The sequence below is a fragment of the Eulemur rufifrons genome, chromosome 7 (assembly GCF_041146395.1).
Source record: "Eulemur rufifrons isolate Redbay chromosome 7, OSU_ERuf_1, whole genome shotgun sequence".
In the NCBI taxonomy this organism is placed as follows: Eukaryota; Metazoa; Chordata; class Mammalia; order Primates; family Lemuridae; genus Eulemur; species Eulemur rufifrons.
In genome coordinates this window covers 86,587,270-86,606,062 of record NC_090989.1, presented here as the reverse complement: position 1 = coordinate 86,606,062, position 18,793 = coordinate 86,587,270, and the positions used below count along the sequence as shown (strand labels likewise).

The 18,793-nt window shown below is 34.5% G+C and overlaps 1 protein-coding gene across 1 annotated transcript in view; it reads left to right on the top strand.

Moving 5' to 3' along the window:
- Positions 1-18,793, top strand: part of NAALADL2 (N-acetylated alpha-linked acidic dipeptidase like 2) — an 899,092-nt gene that overhangs the window by 421,812 nt on the left and 458,487 nt on the right. The window contains exon 5 of the mRNA XM_069471997.1: positions 14,583-14,733. Within this exon, the coding sequence (XP_069328098.1) occupies positions 14,583-14,733 (151 nt within the window). The remainder of the gene's footprint in view (positions 1-14,582; positions 14,734-18,793) is intronic.

The window sequence follows — 18,793 nt, the reverse complement described above, 5'->3', positions numbered from 1 at the left end:
ACCAACCATGGAAAAATCATAACTCCTCCCAGGGTGCATTTTTCTTAAATTAAAAATGAAACAAAATAAAACAAAATACAGATAAGAAAAATAATAAGTAATCTTAAAAAAATCCTAGAGTAGTTGTGACAATTAAATGATATAAGTCAAGCATTTGGGGAAGTACTTTTGAAAAGTACTAGTCCAATTAAAAAATAAATTATAATGAAGAGTAATAATCTTTTTATATCTCTTTCAAAATAAAAAAGTTCATATATGTAGTGTATGGTGGAGCCCTAGTAAGTATACATATAGAAATTGTAAATAATAAAGATAAAGATATCTGATATATTCTTGCACCCTTGACTATCTTGAAACATATATGTGGGATATGTAATCAGCTGTGAACATTTGAAAATGGAATTGCAAAAGATTTAGAAGCATGCATTTATTTAACAATGTAAGCATTTTTTGTCTTTGTCTATGAGCAATTCAATTATTTTGTTTCTGAAATAAATTAAGTAAAGCTTATTGAGTCTGATCAGCCCTTGTTTCCAGGGAATTGCAGTTCAATTTCATTTTTAATTAGAATTGAACATTGTGGATTTCTTAGCACTGGTAAGCAAGATCTAGCAATAAAGTATGTACTTAATTTGTATTAAGTTTCTGAAATTTAGTGTAGAGAGTGAATAATATGTATGGTTAATATTTAAACATCTCACAATGTTCTGTTGTAGAAGTTTCCATTTATAAATGCTCCTGTTCTATAACAAATTACTTTCAATTTCAAATAAACCTGTTATCACAACATGAGAAAAACTGATTCAATTAAATGAGAAAACAAAGTAAAGTAATTACTTACTTCCATTTGATGTGCACAATAGCTTATAAAGGTTCTATAAATGCCTTTGAAAGGTAGATACATTGGCTGAAACATCACTGTTGCTTAAATATTATTGCTTTAATCAAGTATAGATGTAGTCATATGGGATAGACATTTCTGCATAGGAAACCATTCTCTCATGAGAGAAGAGAGACATATTTTCCATTACAATAAGCCCAGAAGGAAAGAAGCTGTGAATCATAAGATTAGATGTGCTAACAGTTTCTCCTCTTTCAGTTTTTCATACCCATTTCTCTTTTGTATCTTGTTTGTCCCATATTACTGTAATGCTGTTCATCACATTGAGGCTACTTGAGAGCTGTACATCTAAGGTATCTTTTCTTGTCATTGCTGTGCACTCAGATATTAGACTGGATGTGATCTCTGCCCAGCACCCTGTGGGCAGCACTAGATGCAGAGAAAGGAGTTGGGGTGGAGGGCTTGCGGTGGATGCCTCAGTCACCTGGAATACAGTCCATTGAAATAATACCTGGAACTGTACTCCTAGACATCTGCGAAGAGAAATACAGCAGGTTGATTTAACAGTTAATGTTGTATTCAAATTGCAAGTCAGAACCAGAATGGACCTTTGCTACTGTATCTTTTTAAATAATATCTAAAATCTGAATAGAAATATACATATATATAATTTCTTTCTTCACCCCTAAGGGAATAGTGATGCTCAAGAAAATCAAAAGCCTTTCTGGGCCAGGGAAGTGGAAACTCTTAACTGTTACCTCTGATAGGTTTGTACTGTAAAAAGAACTTGTCAATTTCTGCTAGATAGGCTTGCAAAGCCAATTGGTGATCCATAAACTGTGGAGACAAGCGATACATAAGAGACATACACTCGACCTCCAACTATAAATCTTTCTAATTAGTGAAATTAGAAAGTATAACAGGGATATTCTTTCTGTTCTAATTGAATTCTCTCTGTGAGGTATGCACCAGATTTGCTTTAAATAATTCATGTTCATGTACGTGTAATTCTTGAGCATACCCAGGAGTGAGAATATCTTGTAGCTGTCCATGTCCAGTTATTCATCCTAAGTAATTATATAGTTAAATATGTTAATTTCCAGAGGGGTTGAGAAATTATGAAGTAGATTGCTTCCTTTTTTAATGGAGAAAATAAATAAGATAACAAATATTGTATTTTCCTGATTGGTAAAGGAAATGTAATAAATCATTATCCTAATTTTAAAAAACATAAGCTAATATTACAGTTATAGAATTATAAAAATGTTAAAAGCATAATGCAGCTGGGGAAAAAAAATTTAGATGGATTGAGAGACCTTAGGACTCATGATTCTTCCAATCGAACAACAAAATACAAACTGAGCTGGGTAATGTATGAACAATAGTGGAAGAGTATCTTTAAGTTATATGAATATTTACTTTTGGAAATAAACACATGAAATTTTGTAATTTAAGAAACTTTTGTTTTTAGGGCAGCTAAGATTTTTTTTTCTTCTTCCCTGACATTACTCCTCACTCCAGACAAATGTAAAGCAATTACATTCCCTCAATTACCTACCAGGTTTTCCTCCTCTTCTTCCTTATCTTCAATGCCCAAATAAATGAGTAAATAATAAAAGACAGAGGAAAAAAACTTCACACATTATGTAGCATTTTACACTTCTCAAAATCCTTCAGACATATTATCTCCTTCGAATCTCCCAGTCATTTTACATAACTGGCAGGGCAAATGTTATCCCTTTTTATGAAGGAGAAAATTGAACTGTAGAGCTTTTCAGTGGTATGCCCAGCATCCCTCGCCTAATGGCTTGTCCAGGGCAAGACCTTTTACTCTTAGTACAGTGCTTTTTCATCTGCCATGTTGCTTGCAAGCCAAACTCCAAAAAAGCAATTAGATGAACTCAAATGTATTGCTAACAGATTATGATGTTATGACACTTGCAAGCAGTGTAAGATTCAAAGTTTCTCTGATGAAATTTTAAAAGTAATTTGACATATGCCTTTAATGTTAATATTCATTTGATTTTCCTTCATATATTCTGTTTATATCCACCCACCTTGGAGAAGAGTTATGTATACACATTTCAGTTTTAAAAGAATACTGCCACAAACTGACTTTATTTTTTCTTTATTTTCATAGGATGATTCATAATTACATACATTGAACATCAAATAGATGTCTAGTAACCAAGTATTTTTCTTTTATATGTATAAAAATTAGGAGCTCTGTTTAGTATTTCAGTTATAGAGATAATTTGTAGGCAGTAGAAATAGAAATATTGAATATTGTTTCTTATAGACATTGAAAAATCAGAAATTTTTTATGTCAATAAATGTAACCAATAACTAATTTCTGAGATACCTTTGGAGATATTTCATTCTTATTAGTTATTTTCCACAGGTTTCTCCCCATTCATTATGGCTTTAGTTTTAAATATGCTTTTAGTTAAGAATATTGATAACATAATAAAAAATTAAAATATAGTAAATATTTAAATACTAAATAATAAAGAACTCTATATATTTTTTTTACCTCTCTTATTCCACTAAAAAAAGTTGAAGATTCTTTTCAGAACTCTGCAGCAGCCTTAACTTTCTAAATAACTTCAATTTTTTTTTTCTTTACAAAAGCAGTAGGTCATTGCTTCTTATTAATCTCACTAGAATTATTTGAATAACTTTGGGTACATCAAGTAAAGCAATTTGAAATCCTAATTAAAGGTGTTCAGTGAATTTGAAGAAGAGTGATGTGATTATGCCGTGGATATACTTAGTCTGATTACAGTGAATTTGCCTCACCATAATAGTCTTCTTTTTTTTTAACTAACAAAGAAAGGTGAGTTTATTTCTGAAACATAACAAAGCAAACAGAAATCTTACAAACCTTTTTAGTGGCATCCTTACAATACAATATATAAGTATAGGGCCAAACTGCAAACCTATTAATAGGAATACAAACTGAAGAAGGAAGGATAACATTTGAGCTTCCAAAGTAAAAGTATCTGCTTAAGAATTTATCATACATGTCCAATATTTTTATTTTTCACATATTCCAAATTTATTTAATTTAAATGCAAAAGAATATGCTGTGAAATGTTAAATTCATGTTTTTTAAGTTTATTTTTATTTTTATCTCACTGTAAGAATCAACCTTTAACCTAAAATGTTGCAATCTATTGTTTTAATGCATTTTAATCCCCATGACAGGACTTTGTAAAAATTCCAGGTCTTTTAACAATCTAAACAAACAAGCATATAATTCTCTATTGATTTCAGTGTCTTCTCAGAAACCAGATCACAGCAAGAAGTATCTTATGTGTTTTATAAATTTACCCTTTAGCCAGTCTATTTGTCTCTGTAAAGGATGGACGTATAATTGAAAGGAAAGGCGTACTTTAGTGAAAAGATCACCAGACTTGAATTCAGAAAACTTGAGTTTGATCTCTGGAATTACCAGTTTTTAGCTCTGACCCTGGGCAATTCCCTTAAATTTCATGAAGCACAATTTCAGCAGGTAGATAATGGAAATTGAAATGAATTATCTCAATGGTCTGAATATAAATCAACAAATAAGAGACAGTGCCTGGCCCATAGTATATGTACAATAAGTCCTTGATGATTTGGCTTTAAGCTGACTCAGAAGACCTAGATTCTAATCACAATTATGTTTCTGAATCTTTGTATAAAATTTGGCACACATATCTCTTATGTGAGAGTATTAGTTTGTTAGGGCTGCCATTATAAAATACCACTTCAGAGTAGATTAAACAACAAAAATTTATTTTCTCATAGTGTGGAGGCTAAAAGTCCAAGAATGTCAACAGGTTTGGTTTCTTCTGAGGCCTCTCTCCTTGTCTTGCAGAAGGCTGCCCTCTCACTGTATCCTCACATGGCCTTTTCTCTGGCCTATGCATCTCTGGTGTCTCTTCCTCGTCCTATGAGTACATCAGTCACATTGGATTAGGGTACACCTATATGAACTCATTTAACCTTAATTACCTCTTTAAAGGTCCTATTTCCAACTACAGCCACATTCTCAAGTATACAAGGGGTTACGACTTCAATATATGCATTTGTAGGGAGCACCATTCAGTCCATAACACCGGGCCCTAGTTGTAATCTAACAAATGATTAATAAGATCTTATTTTTCTGTTATAGTCACTCTTATTTTCCACATTAAGTTTCAGAGAGCTTTTCTAGGTATGGAGACCATATGAATGTTTCTAGTGCTGGACTAATATCTTGAAGAAGCTAAAGAATGAAAAAAATACAACCTTCCTCATTTGGTTCTTGATATGTGACAGTTTGAGAATGCCATGCATTCTGGCTAGCAACAATAGAAAGAGCAAACATTAAAAGATAATATTTAATTGGTTTAAAAGGGTGAGTTGACAATTTTGGAGCATGTGTGAATGAATTAAAGCCTAGCTGTGGATTTCAACTGATATTCCCTTGCTAGACACTGTGAATAAGTAGATTGTCTAAATGACAATGACAGCAGTATTCTCTTTCTGGAATAGAAAAGATGTTTTGGCTGAAAAGTAAGAATCGAAGTCAATAAGAAGATTAGTTATGTAGCAGAAATCAGAAAAGGTTCCCTTCTTATCTTACCCTCCCTGGTTTTAATTTTCTTTAAATGGTTTTTTCCTGAATATCTGAATACCATGCAGCCACCCAATGCCTAGATGCTGCCTGTTCAGGGCAGTGGAAATGTAAACTTATGGTGGACCATTCCCAGGTGCCAGACTGCTATTCCTAAGTGAATAATTCCCAGGAAGTATAGAGTTTTATAAGGTCTGTTTAATGATTGCTAGGTCCTGCCCATGGACATTTATTTCAGAGGTGATTATTTGGCAAATGATGGGACCTAGGTTTATATTCTATACACAAGGAGAATGTGTCGGTATGGTTCATAGCAAGAAATATGGGATCAGTCATCTTGAAGGTGGCCAAAGACATTTTATCTATATGACCCTGTCAGCAAGACAAAATCACATGTTCAAACACCAGTGGCTAGTCTCCACCATTCTCCTCATCTCTACTACTGGGTAACAAAACAAAATAAAACTATTTTTAATTATATATATTTTTACAGAAAAATAAGGGGAGAACATAACACATTTAATTAAACGTGTTGTTTATTAAATTTCAAGAACGAGCTGGCTTAATACTTACACTCACCTTCTAACAATATATATAAGATGCCACAACTAAATGTATTGTATAAGTTTTCCAGCCAGGGAGTATGAACAATAGAGCAAAATAATATTCATATAATATACTTGTACGATATACATTATGTTTTTCATTCATTCATTCATTTATTCATTTGTTAATACAATATTAATTTATTCATCAGCTCAACAAAAATAAGAAAGTCATTTTGTGCTAGGCACTCTACTACACACTGGATAAATAAGATGAAGCTATAGTACTCCTGCTTCAAGCCGGTCACAAGCCAGTGCCACTAAAGTTACTTATGAAATGTTTTTTAATTCCTGGGAAGAAAAACAAAATAAAATTTTATTTGATAACTTGTGTCCCCTTTGTCATTTAATTTGATGAATCTTTTGATTTCCACCTTAATTTCCTTCTTGACCCAATAATTGTTCAGCAGTAAGTTTTTTTTTAATTTCCATGACTTTGTTTCTGTTGGAATTGATTTTTAATTTTATTCCACTATGGTCTGAGAATATACATGGTACAATTTCTATTTTTTTTAATTTGTTGAGACGTGTATTGTGGCCTAAGATGTGATCAATCTGAGATGTGTTTTGTGCCCTAAGATGTGATCAATCTTAGAGAATGTTCTATGTGTTGATGAGACAAATCTATATTCTGTAGTTCGGGGGTAGAATGTTCTGTAAATATTTCTTAGGCCCATTTTCTCTAGGATCCCACTTAAGTCCAATGTTTCTTTATTTATTTTCTTCCTGGAGGATCTGTCCAGTTCTATCAGTGGGGTACTGAAGTCCATAGCAATTACAGTGTTGCTGTTTATCACTTTATTTAGATCTGGTATGGCTGGCTTTATGAATCTGGGTGCTCTTATGTTAAGTGCATAAGCATTTAGTATTGTTATGTCTTCTTGTTGAATTGCTCCCTTTACCATTATATAATGACCATCTTTGTCTTTCTTTACTATTATTGATTTACAGTCAATTTTATATGATATGAGAATAACTACACCTATTTTCTTTTGATTTCCATTTACATTGAATATTTTTTCCTATCCCTTCATCTTGAATCTGAATGAGTCTTGTGTGTTAGATGTATTTCCTGGAAAGAGCAGATACTTAGATACTTGCTTGTGGTGTGGGTTTTTTTTTTTTTTTTCCCATTCAACCAGCTTATGTCTCTTGAGTGGGGAATTCAAGCCATTCACATTTATTGAAGGAATTAATAAGTGGGATGCATTTCTGTTCATCCTGTTGGGTAAAACCTTATTTCTTTGTTTTATCTCATGAGCCATTATTTTATATAGGCTCTGAACGTTAGCTTTTGGGTGATTTTACACTGGTGGGTTTCTACTGTGTTTATCTATGTATAATGTATAGTATTTCCTGCAGGGCAGGTCTGGTCTTGACAAATTCCCTCAGTGTTTGCTTGTCTGAAAAAGTCTTTATTTCTCCCTCATAAAAGAAACTTAGTTTTGCAGGATACAAAATTCTAGGCTGGCCATCAGGCTATAGTAACCAAAACAGCATGGTACTGGAACAAAAATAGAGACATACACTAATGGAACAGAACAGAGAACTCAGATATAAAACCATCCACATATTACCATATGATCTTTGACAAAGTAGACAGCAATATACACTGGGGAAAAGAATCCTTATTCAATAAATGGTGCTGGGAAAATTGGATAGCCACATGTGGAACATTGAAACAGGATCCATATCTCTCACCATTCACAAAAATTAATTCAGGATGGATAACAGACTTAAATCTAAGACATGAAACTATAAGAATTTTAGAAGAAAATGTTGGAAAAACTCCTCTAGATATCGACCTAAGCAAAGAATTTACGAAGAAGACCCCAACAGCAATCACAGCAACAAAAATACATAGGACTTGATTAAGTTAAAACGCTTCTGCACAGCCAAGGAAACAATCAATGGAGCAAATAGACAACCTACAGAAAGGAAGAAAATATTTGCATGTTATACATCCAGTAAAGGGCTAATATCCGGAATCTACAAAGAACTCAAGTAAATCGGCAAGAAAAAAATTAAGCAACCCCATTAAAAAGTGTACAAAGGACATGAACAGAAACTTTTCAAAAGAAGGTAGACTAATGGCCAATAAACATATAAAAAAACTCAATGTCACTAATCATCAAAGAAATGCAAATCAAGACCACAATGAGATATCTTCAAATGCCAGTGAGAATGGCTTTTATCAAAAAATCTTAAAACAATAGATGCTGGTGTGGATGCAGAGAGAAAGGAACACTTGTACACTGTCGGTGGGATGGCAAACTAGTGCAACCCCTATGGAAAATAGTTTGGAGAGTCCTCAAAGAACTAAAAGTCGACCTATCATTTGATCCAGCAATCCCATTACTGGATTACCCAAAGGAAAAAAAGTCATTTTATCAAAAAGACACTTGCAGTAGAACGTTTACTGCAGCACAATTCACAATTGCAAAGATGTGGAATCAACCCAAGTTCCCATGAATTCATGAGTGAACTAATAAAATGTGGTATATATACACCTTGGAGTAACTCCATGCCATAAAAAATGAATTAATACTTTTTTCAACAATCTGGATTGAACTGGAGACTATCTTCCTAAGTGAAGTATCACAGAAATGGAAAAACAAACATCACATGTACTCACTATTAAATTGGAACTAAGCAATCAGCACTTATATGCACAGATGGAAGTGAAACTCATTGGAAATTATGCAGGTGAAAAGGGGGAGGAGGAGATAGGTGAAATCATACCTAAGTGGTACAATGTACACTATCTGGTTGATGGGCACACTTATAACTTTGATGCAAACAGTACAAAAACAACCCATGTAGCCAAAACATTTGTATCACTGTAATATTCTGAAATTTAAAAAAAAGGAACTTGAAATAAGAAAAAAAAATTTACTTGATGCACTGGGGGCATTATGAATGTTTCAGGTGATATGTGCTTTTTTGTTGTTGGTGGTGGAGCTGTGGTGTAGTTTGAAGGGAGTTGACTGACCCTGGATATAGAACCTGAAACGTGTCACAGGATGGCTAAGGACAATTTCTCAGTTACTAGTCTAACAGCTATATTAGGCACTTTGTCACAGTTAAATGTTAGCACCCATGAAAACTTGGGCAATGATCATGCTGGCTCAGCACTTAGTGGTTCTTTGAATGAAATAAAAGAGGGTGGGAGGCGTATGCATAGGAGGTTGATTTAATGATACCTATATTCATTGAAAACATGTAAAATGTGTATATATATATATATATATATTTTAGGAGTAATTCTTAGTTATGGAAGGATTAGTAATTATCATTGATGGACATTTTGAATAAACATGTTTGGTAAGTTTACATAATATTTAACTTCTCTTTTGGGAATAAAATACTGGTTGAAGTACTTATTACAGTAGAAATATTTCCAATATAAACAGAATACTGATTGCTGCATTAAAATAGTATTCATTTAATCCTGCATAATTATGCAATTGTTATATATTTTCAGTACGTTTTAGAGTGTAAACACTGTGAAATAGCTTTGAGAGATAAAATGTGCACTTCACAGTGTAATATTAAATTAGATCTGAAAAGGAAGAAAAAAAATTGTTCAGTTACTCAGAATTTTAATGTATATATTCTAAGTATTTCAGTTTTCTTTATATTTTGTCCCTAATAGTAGTTTAATGCAAAATTAAAATATTCATACTGTATGTTTTGATAATTCACATCATAAAACTATTTTAAAAGTCCTTTATAATCATAGAAATTGTGATATTTTGGAGAGTGTATTCCAGACCAGTAGTTTAAAACCAAATTTTATATGTGACAAAATATTTTAAAATACAATAAATATATCCCTATAAACATTTTTAAATCATTGGATTAGATGATATGGTTTTTCATTTAGAGCAAAAAGGATCTTTGAAGATAAATGTAATTCAGTCTTTGCGTTTTATGGTTGATAAAACCAAAGCCTAGAGAGATTATATGTGTTTTCACATAGCTCTTTATTGTCAAGATTGGTACCAAAAACCCAGAACCATTTCCTATTTTAATGATTTTTCACTTTTCTTGGTTATGACTATTTGCAAGTGACAGAAGTCCTCTCAAAGAAAGGGAAGAAAATCTTACCCAGTCCAAGTGGAACAAGTACAAATGGACCTGGAGTCTGTACACGGTATTCCCTCTCTTGCCCACTGTCATCTCTGTTATCTCTGCCTGCTCCTTTTTTGTCACCAGTTTTCTTTAGAAGGTTCATAGTTTCTACCTTTTGAGCAAGATGTTTACAAAGTTGAGCATGGCAAAGAACCACAAGTCTGTCACATTTATATTTAAGAGGGATAAGTAAGTGATAGTCAAAGTTCCAGGTCAGGAAATCTGGGTGTACAATTTGAACCCACTTTTCAGGAATTATACCCCCAGTGTAATCATCACCCCAGGTTTCAGGCTATCTCAGTCTGTGAGAGGTGCTGGGCAGGGCTAACCAATCTCACCTGTGCCACCAGAAAAAGCAAACAGTTCAATGACAGTGGGCTTCATTCCTTTTGCATTGGTTTGCACTTGAATGCATTTTGAAAAGTATAATCTTACCAGAGTAGGAGATTTCCTGAACATTTTAACCACCCTCAACCTTAGCATGTTCAAAATGCAATGTTAACAATGCTGAGGAATTTTTTTTCATTTAATATTTAATATAGTCAGGTCAGTGTCCTCTATTGCTAACTTCACTGGAAATCCAGCAATAATTTCTGAAATTAAAAGTTACTGAATTAAGCTATTGAATTAAGAGCTCTATAATGGTTAGCAACAGACGGCACCAGGACCCAAATCTGACAACATTGAAGAGGTGTTCACCTCAGGTACATCCATTGCAGGCAGAGGATGGAGGAGGGAGCCAAACTGCATGTTGACCTATCCCTTCAGGGCTGTGGGGAAGTAATCAACTCTAGCCAAAGACAGTACACAATCTAACCCCATTGCTTCATTATAGGCCATTAGCTATAGAAGAATATCATGTTATATATTGATTATAAAAGGGGTCACAACATATTACCAAGAAAAGAGTATGTGCTAGAATATGGCAGCTCCAGTGTATTATTTTTGACTAAGATAAATCTAAAATATTAGATTTCATGAACATTAAACAGCTGAATAGTTATTGTACTGACCTTTTTAGAAGGGATTTTAGAGGATATTTTGACTGTCCCACTAAAGCAGGGTCAACAAATTAAAAAAAAAAATAAAAGAAAAAAAGAAAAAAGAAAGAAAGAAAAGAAAAGAAAAAATTGTGTGGATCACCACTTCCCTTCCTTGTGGTGATGGCAGACATCACTCATAGAATCACTTTTACAGTGACCTTGAACCTGGACTTACAGTCCTTCTCTAGGTAGCCATTCTTTGCTATTTAATTGGAGTTAGCACTCAAAATGAAAACTTTTGGTCATTCCACTGGTAAACTGAACTTCCTGGGAGCAGACACCTTGTCATACTTACCTCCATATCCCAATGCCAGCATTTTACCTGCACAAAGTGACACCCAATATAAAATTGTGAATAGACAAGTAGCCCAGGAATTTTCAAAATAATTTTTAACAAGCAGATGATTCTCAAAAGACAATATATACAAGTGGCCAAAATCATGCAGAAAGAGGTTTAATTTGACTTGCAATTAAAATATTTATTTTGAAAAATATTTTGGCTATATTAGTAAATATATCTTAAATAATAATCAATGTTGTTGAGAGTGAAGGGAAACAAATATTTGCATATATAGCTGATAAGAATATAACTGGTTCCTTAGCTTCCCTGGAGGGAAAACAGCTTACCAAAAAACATAAAAAAAGGAATACTTTGACCTGGAAATTCTACCTGTGGAAATATATTTCATGAAAATGGGTATTTGTGTGGGGATTTAGCTATAAGGAAGTTTTTTGCACTATAATATTTAAAAAATTTAAAATAATTTGTATGATCAACAGTTATTGGTTAAATAACATTTATGGCCTCTATAGTATGACTTATATCATGTACATATATATATATATAAAACAATATACAGCTACTAAAATGACAGGGAAGTGCACTTATCAACATGCACAAAAGTTTATCATGCACCATTAAGTGAATGAAAAGTGATTGTAAAATAGCATTTATGATTATGGTCTTATTTTATAAGTGTATGTGCATAAGCCCTAGTAAAAGTGTCTGGATCCTTCAACATGTTAACATTAACTATTTTTTTTTTTTTAGACTTTTTTTTTTTTTTTTTGAAACAGAGTCTGGCTCTGTTGCCCAGGCTAGAGTGCCGTGGCGTCAGCCTAGCTCACAGCAACCTCAAACTCCTGGGCTCAAGCAATCCTTCTGCGTCAGCCTCCCCAGTAGCTGGGACTACAGGCATGTGCCACCATGCTCGGCTATTTTTTTCTATATGTCTATTTTTAGTTGTCCAGATAATTTCTTTCTATTTTTTTAGTAGAGATGGGGTCTCACTCTTGCTCAGGCTGGTCTCGAACTCCTGACCTCGAGCGATCCTCCGGCCTCGGCCTCCCAGAGTGCTGGGATTACAAGCATGAGCCACCGTGCCCGGACAACATTAACTATTTATTGATTGATAGGATAATGGGACATTTTTTCCTTTGGTTGTGCTTTTTTCTCTCTAATGATTGTGAATTGCTTTAGTAATAAATAAAAAAGTTATTTTTAATATTTAAAAAATTGCTGTCTAAAGAAGTTTGTACTTTTTCTTGACATATTCTTTTACAGTAAGCAAAATATTCAAAATTATTCCATTGATCATTCTTTTTAAGAATTGCTATTTCAGGATGTAAACATTAGAAGCAGTCCCTAGGGACTTCAGTGGTGAGGATTTGAAGAGTAAGCCTTATATCTACCAATCTTATTCACACATTCTTTGCTCTTTTTCCCATTTCTCATTCCCCCTCTCTCCTTAAATTCTTCCCTTGTTTCCATTAAAACACTGAAGGGAAAATACTGACAGAATTCTTATCCAAGTGTTTTGTTACAGAAGGGAAATGTGAGTGAATTATACTTTGCTTAGTTTCTCAATGTTAGTTTTTTTTTTTAATAAAGATAATACGTGCTGTTTATTACACCAAAAATTAGAAAGTACAGAGAATTTTTAAAGAAGTAGGAAAAGTAACATTAATGTGGCATACTTAAATTCTATATCAGTTTTTATGTTTGCACATTGTTTTCTTTATACAGTGAAAATCATGTTATATGTACATTTATATGTTTTATTTTTCCCAATAGAAGTACATCCTAAGTATTTTCTGAGAGCTCTCTTTTCTTTAAGAATAGATACTGTTCCTTGCTTGCATCTTTCTGATTCATTCTCTTACTTAGCAATACTTTCAAATGCCTACTCTATGCCTGCTAATTGCAAGGTGTACAATAATGGAGAAGATAAGCATGACCCTAGCCCCCATGAGGTGTTGTAGCCAGGGACACATGCTGCTGTCTTGCTTAGTCTGCAAAACTCAATCAACAACATAGGAGCAACTGGGAAGTGAAACATAGGGATTAACTAGAGTCACACAATGAGCAGTAACTAGCTATATTCATTATGACCTGTAGTCATGTTCTCCTTTTTTCTCTCAATGTTCCCTAATTACTCTCATCAGAAAAAACAGAATTAGCAAATCATGATTATTATTTCTCATATCAGGTAATTCACACTAAGCTCTTTACCAAAAAAAAAAAAAAATCAATTTAAAGAGTTAGAAACTTGATATGTTGTCAGGTTCATCTGCCTCATAATATTGATCTATTGTGTCTTTACTAAAGAACAGAAAGGAATCTTTATATTAGCTGTTTCAAATGAGGTAAACGGGGACTATTTTCAGAACATTTAATGACAGGGCCAGAGCGGGGGCTGATTATTCAGAAGGAGGCCCCTCATTGGGTTATGTGTAATGTAACCCCCTCAGTTGCTGTATCTGGAAGTCCTGGCTGGGGCATCCCTGGCAGAGATGAAGATGACTAGTATACTGAGGACCCTCGGGAGGTTCAGGACAGTGGCTATTTTCCAAACAGTGTGAAAGTCTTTCAAAATTTTAGCAACTGGTATGACAGGCTCAGCTCTGGAGGAAATATTAATTTAATATATATCACAATACTGTAGGTGATTTCTGCTATAGGGAAGGACATAATATTGGTCAGAAAAAACTCTCCTTTTAAAAGCAGAGCCCTGTGTGTAGTAGATCCTCTGTTAATTCCAAAAAGTAGAAAGTTAAAATTTACTTAGACAATTAAAAAATGGAGTGAAAAATTCCATGAACAGACAACTGAAATCAAGTATAAACATTATAGGAATGCTGCTTAAATATTGTGGAGATAGAGGAAAAAAGGGTAGAGGCAAGTAGAAAAACCCCCTGACTGGACTTGACAGTTAGAAAATCTGAAGTGTTTTTTTTTTTTTTATTTGAAAAGAAAAAAAAAAAGCCATCCTATCATAGCCACATTCATGAAATAGCAGTATATGAACTTTTAATGTGTATGATAGTATTTTTAATAGATTGTTCCCCTCTCTTAGCTTTCCTTATTGGAAAAGGCTGGATTTGGAGGTGTCCTTCTATATATTGATCCTTGTGATTTACCAAAGACTGCAAATCTTAGCCATGATACCTTCATGGTGTCACTGAATCCAGGAGGAGATCCTTCTACGCCTGGTTACCCAAGTGCTGGTAAGTTTGTTTTTCATCTTTATTATTCTTGTAAGCATTACAAGGTTGCAATTTATAAGTACATGCTCCCTAAATTAATCAAGGAATAGTAAAGTCATATAATTCTTAATACTCCATATTTTAAAAGGTGATTTTCTTTTTATATTCTCAAAATTATAGACTACCAATTTGTTGGCATAAAACTTTTTAAAAAATCTATGATAGATTTTTATCTCAATAAATTACAGTGTCATGTAGAGATGGCAAACATTTTATGTGTGGTTATTGATTGACTGATAAGATAAATTAATACTATGAGGGGCAGGCTCTCTAGACAGATCAAAAACATGTACAAATACCCAGGAGCATGAAATGCTGCTTTGGGGCAACTGTGGTAAATTTAATTTCAAAGTCTAGGGCCACACCTGGTCCAGCTAGGTGAGTAAAGTAGTAAGAGTAGATGCTAGAGAGAAATGGACTTAACATGATCAAATTTTCTGGTTCTCTGGAAGGAACCTCATTGGTTTGCCCAGTCACTGGCAGCATAGAGGTAAGTTGTGTTCATGACACTGAAGATCATGTGGCAGAGATTTTGTGATTTTGGCAGGTGTTCACTGCATCATTGAATTTCTGTCCAATATGTCACTGATGAATTTTCTGTTCATACAACTTGGCTGAGGAAAAAGTCCTTTGAAATGTCTTCCAGGGTGATACTAACCCATTAACCATGACACTTCAGTCAGTAATTAAACCAATCAAAAAAATTATGTAATTAGTCATGTGTTCTGCCAATATTTTTCCTTTATGCTCCCAAAATATCACAAAGGAATTTACTAGTTATCTTACTCAAGCCCTTCTGTCCATTCTCTCTATGTATTAATAGGAAGAAAATTGAGTCAAAGATGATTTATAACTTATGAACTTTGTTGAGTCTACTGATTATTGCTTTGTCTTCTACACACAACAAAAGTACTCTTTTAATAATCTGTATAAGATTTTTCTCTGGGACTTCACTGATCTATACTGTGCACAGTCACTTGTCTTGTCATTCCAATTTTGAAATTAGAATTAATAGGTATCCATCTACACTTTCTACCCATCATCGAAAACATCGATCCACCTCTCTCATTTGCAAGTGCTTTCACTGTCCTGGGTTGTAATTCCTCAGCTTTAGGAGGCTGCATTTGGCAGCTGCTAACTCTTTGTGGCAGGTCAATGAGCTGCGATGCTACCAAAAACAGACACTTTATGAGTATTCTGCTTAAGTTGGTAAGTTGTCCAGTTGACAACACTCACCTTTACCATTTTCTCTGCCCAGATCTTTTAATAAATGCTGAATTCAGTCATATCTAGTAAATGATGGTCAGAGTCTTAAGCAATCTCAAAATGTTTTTTTTCTTTTACTTTTTATTTTGAAATAATTTAAACTTACAAAATAGTTGCAAGTATAGTATATATGGAATAGTATACCTTTATTAACATTAGAGGCTATTAACTTCTAACATTAACTTCTTACATAACCATAGTAGAATTATCAAAGCCATAAAATTAATATTGATACAATGCTAGTAGCTAATGATAGACATTATTCAAATTTGTTCAATAACTCCCACTATTATTTTTCTGGTCCAGAATCCAATCCAGAATTCCATACTGCATTCAGTTGTCTTATTTCCTTAATCTGCCCCAATCTGAAACAGTTCCTCAGTCTGTTATTTTGCAGAATGTCCCTCAATTGAGCTTTTCCAATACTTTCTTGTGATTAGATTGTGGTTATACATTCTTAGAAAGAATATTGCAGAGGAGTTGTGTTCTTCTCCTTGCATATCAGGAGGTACGTATTGTTGGTATGTCTCATTTCTCATGATGCTAACCTTGATCCCAAGGTTCTGGTTGTGTTTGCCAGTTTTCTCCGTTGTAGAATTATTGTTTTTCCTTTGTAATTAATGAGCATCTTGTGGGGAGGTACTATTGTCAGATTTGCAGTCTGTTCTCCGTTCTTGGTGTTCTCTTGGCCAAAGAATGACCAAACACACTAATAGCAGAGCCAGCACAAAAGGAAGTTTATCGAGGAAGAGCAAGATAGGTTTACAGAGCAAGAGCAAGATATATTCGCCACAGATGATGAACAGGTCCCCTGTTATAACAAGAGGCCCTGGTTATGTTCTGGGGTCCTGTTTTGTGATGTCTGGATTAGGCCTTCCTCATGGTTCAAAGGTCACCATTGAACCACTTTGATGGACAGACAGTTAATGACATGATAACTGTCATGATAATAATTAGCTGACTGACATTAGATAACTGACATGATAATAATTAGCCTTACGTTACTCTAGGTTTTTTCCTAGACCCTATTGTGCCTGGGCTCTCTGGCCCTCAGGCTGGAGAATTTCCTTCATTCTTTTTCAGATTAACAGGGCATTCCTCCTTCCTCCAGGTATGGTAATTGCTCAGGGCAGGATCAAGGTGGGGCAGCACCAAGGAGAGCCAAGGTCCCTCACTACCTACCTATATAACACTATGAGACAGTAAATATTCTATTTCTTGTCATAGTTTTCCCCACAAATTTGAGCAACGATCGAGATTCTTATCTGTTGCAATTATTATTGTAGTGCCTGCCAAATGATGGTTTCCTATTTCCATCATTCCCCTAGAATACTGTTTAAAGAAACTTTTCAGAATATAAATAATTATACTTGCTGCCTACATTCCAAACAAAGGTGAAATGGCTACATAAACATATTGGGCAAAATTCTAAGTCAGACCTTAGTTCCAGTGACAAAATATCAATGCAATAAATTACACTATCTTCTGTGTTACTCAGTGTCACTTTTGTAGGTCTCACATGAAAAGTTCTTTTACAAATATAATGTTGGCAGAAATGGGGTATCTCTTTTTTAAATATGAACCTCTATGCAATACCCAGAAAAGGAAAAGCTATAACCCTCATTGCTAAAAAGCTCTACTTAACTGCAGTGATTTATATTTCTGGCTTCTGACAAATTTATCCCTCCCTCCTGAAATTTTTTCATTTGCATTTTTTGACTTTTTAAAATATTTTTACAACTGTTAGGTCCGGAGCTGAGAGAGAGAGAGAGAGAGAGAGAGACTGACTAAGCCTCATGCGTAGCAAAATGCTGTTTATTTTGGGCATCTGGGTGCAGATGGGTGGAGGCCAAAGAGCATCCACACTGAGGAAGGGAAAAGCCTTGGGTTTTACAGAGGGTTTTTTATGGGGGAGTGAGTCCCTGGGCCAGAACAGCTGCTGCAATTTTTTTTTTTTTCCAAACAACCACTTTTTGGGACCCCTGAGTCACTCTCATCCTGTAGAGATAAGGGAGGGAGTAGTTCCGTCCTTATCAGGAGGGATAGGAATGCTGGCTGCAGCTGTCTGTTAGCTTTATAACCTCTGGGGACTCTCCAGACTCCTGTGGCTATTGATTCACAAACCTGGGTTTTCCCGTTATCCGCATTGTGTCCCATACATACTTTTCCAGTTCTCACCTGGAACAAACGATATCAATCCATTCACAAGGGCAGAGCTCTCATGACCCAGTCATTCCTCAAATATCCTATCTTTCAGCATTGTTACATTAAGGATCAAGTTTTCAGCACATGAACTCTGGAGGACATTTTTAAAACATATCATTTCACCCCTGGCCCCCCAAATTTGTGTCCTTGTCACTTGCAAAATACCTTCATTCCATCCCAGTGGCCCCACAAGTCTTAACTCTTTCCAGCACCAACTCCAAAGTCTAAAATCCAGAGTCTTATCTAAATCTTATATGAATGAGACTCAAGGCAGTATTTGTCCTGAGACAAATTTCCTTCCAGCTGTGAGCCAGTGAAATCAAAACAAGTAACTACTTCCAAAGCACATGTGGTATAGTCATAAAATAGATATTCCCATTTGAAAAGGGAGAAATAGGCAAGACAAGAGTAACTACTCCCAAGGAAGTCCAAAACCCAATAGGGAAAACAACATTAAGCCTTAAAGCCAGAAAATCATCTCCTTTGACTTCATGTCCTGCATCCTGGGCACACTGGGGTGGGCGTTGGGACTGACTCCCTCCACCCAGCA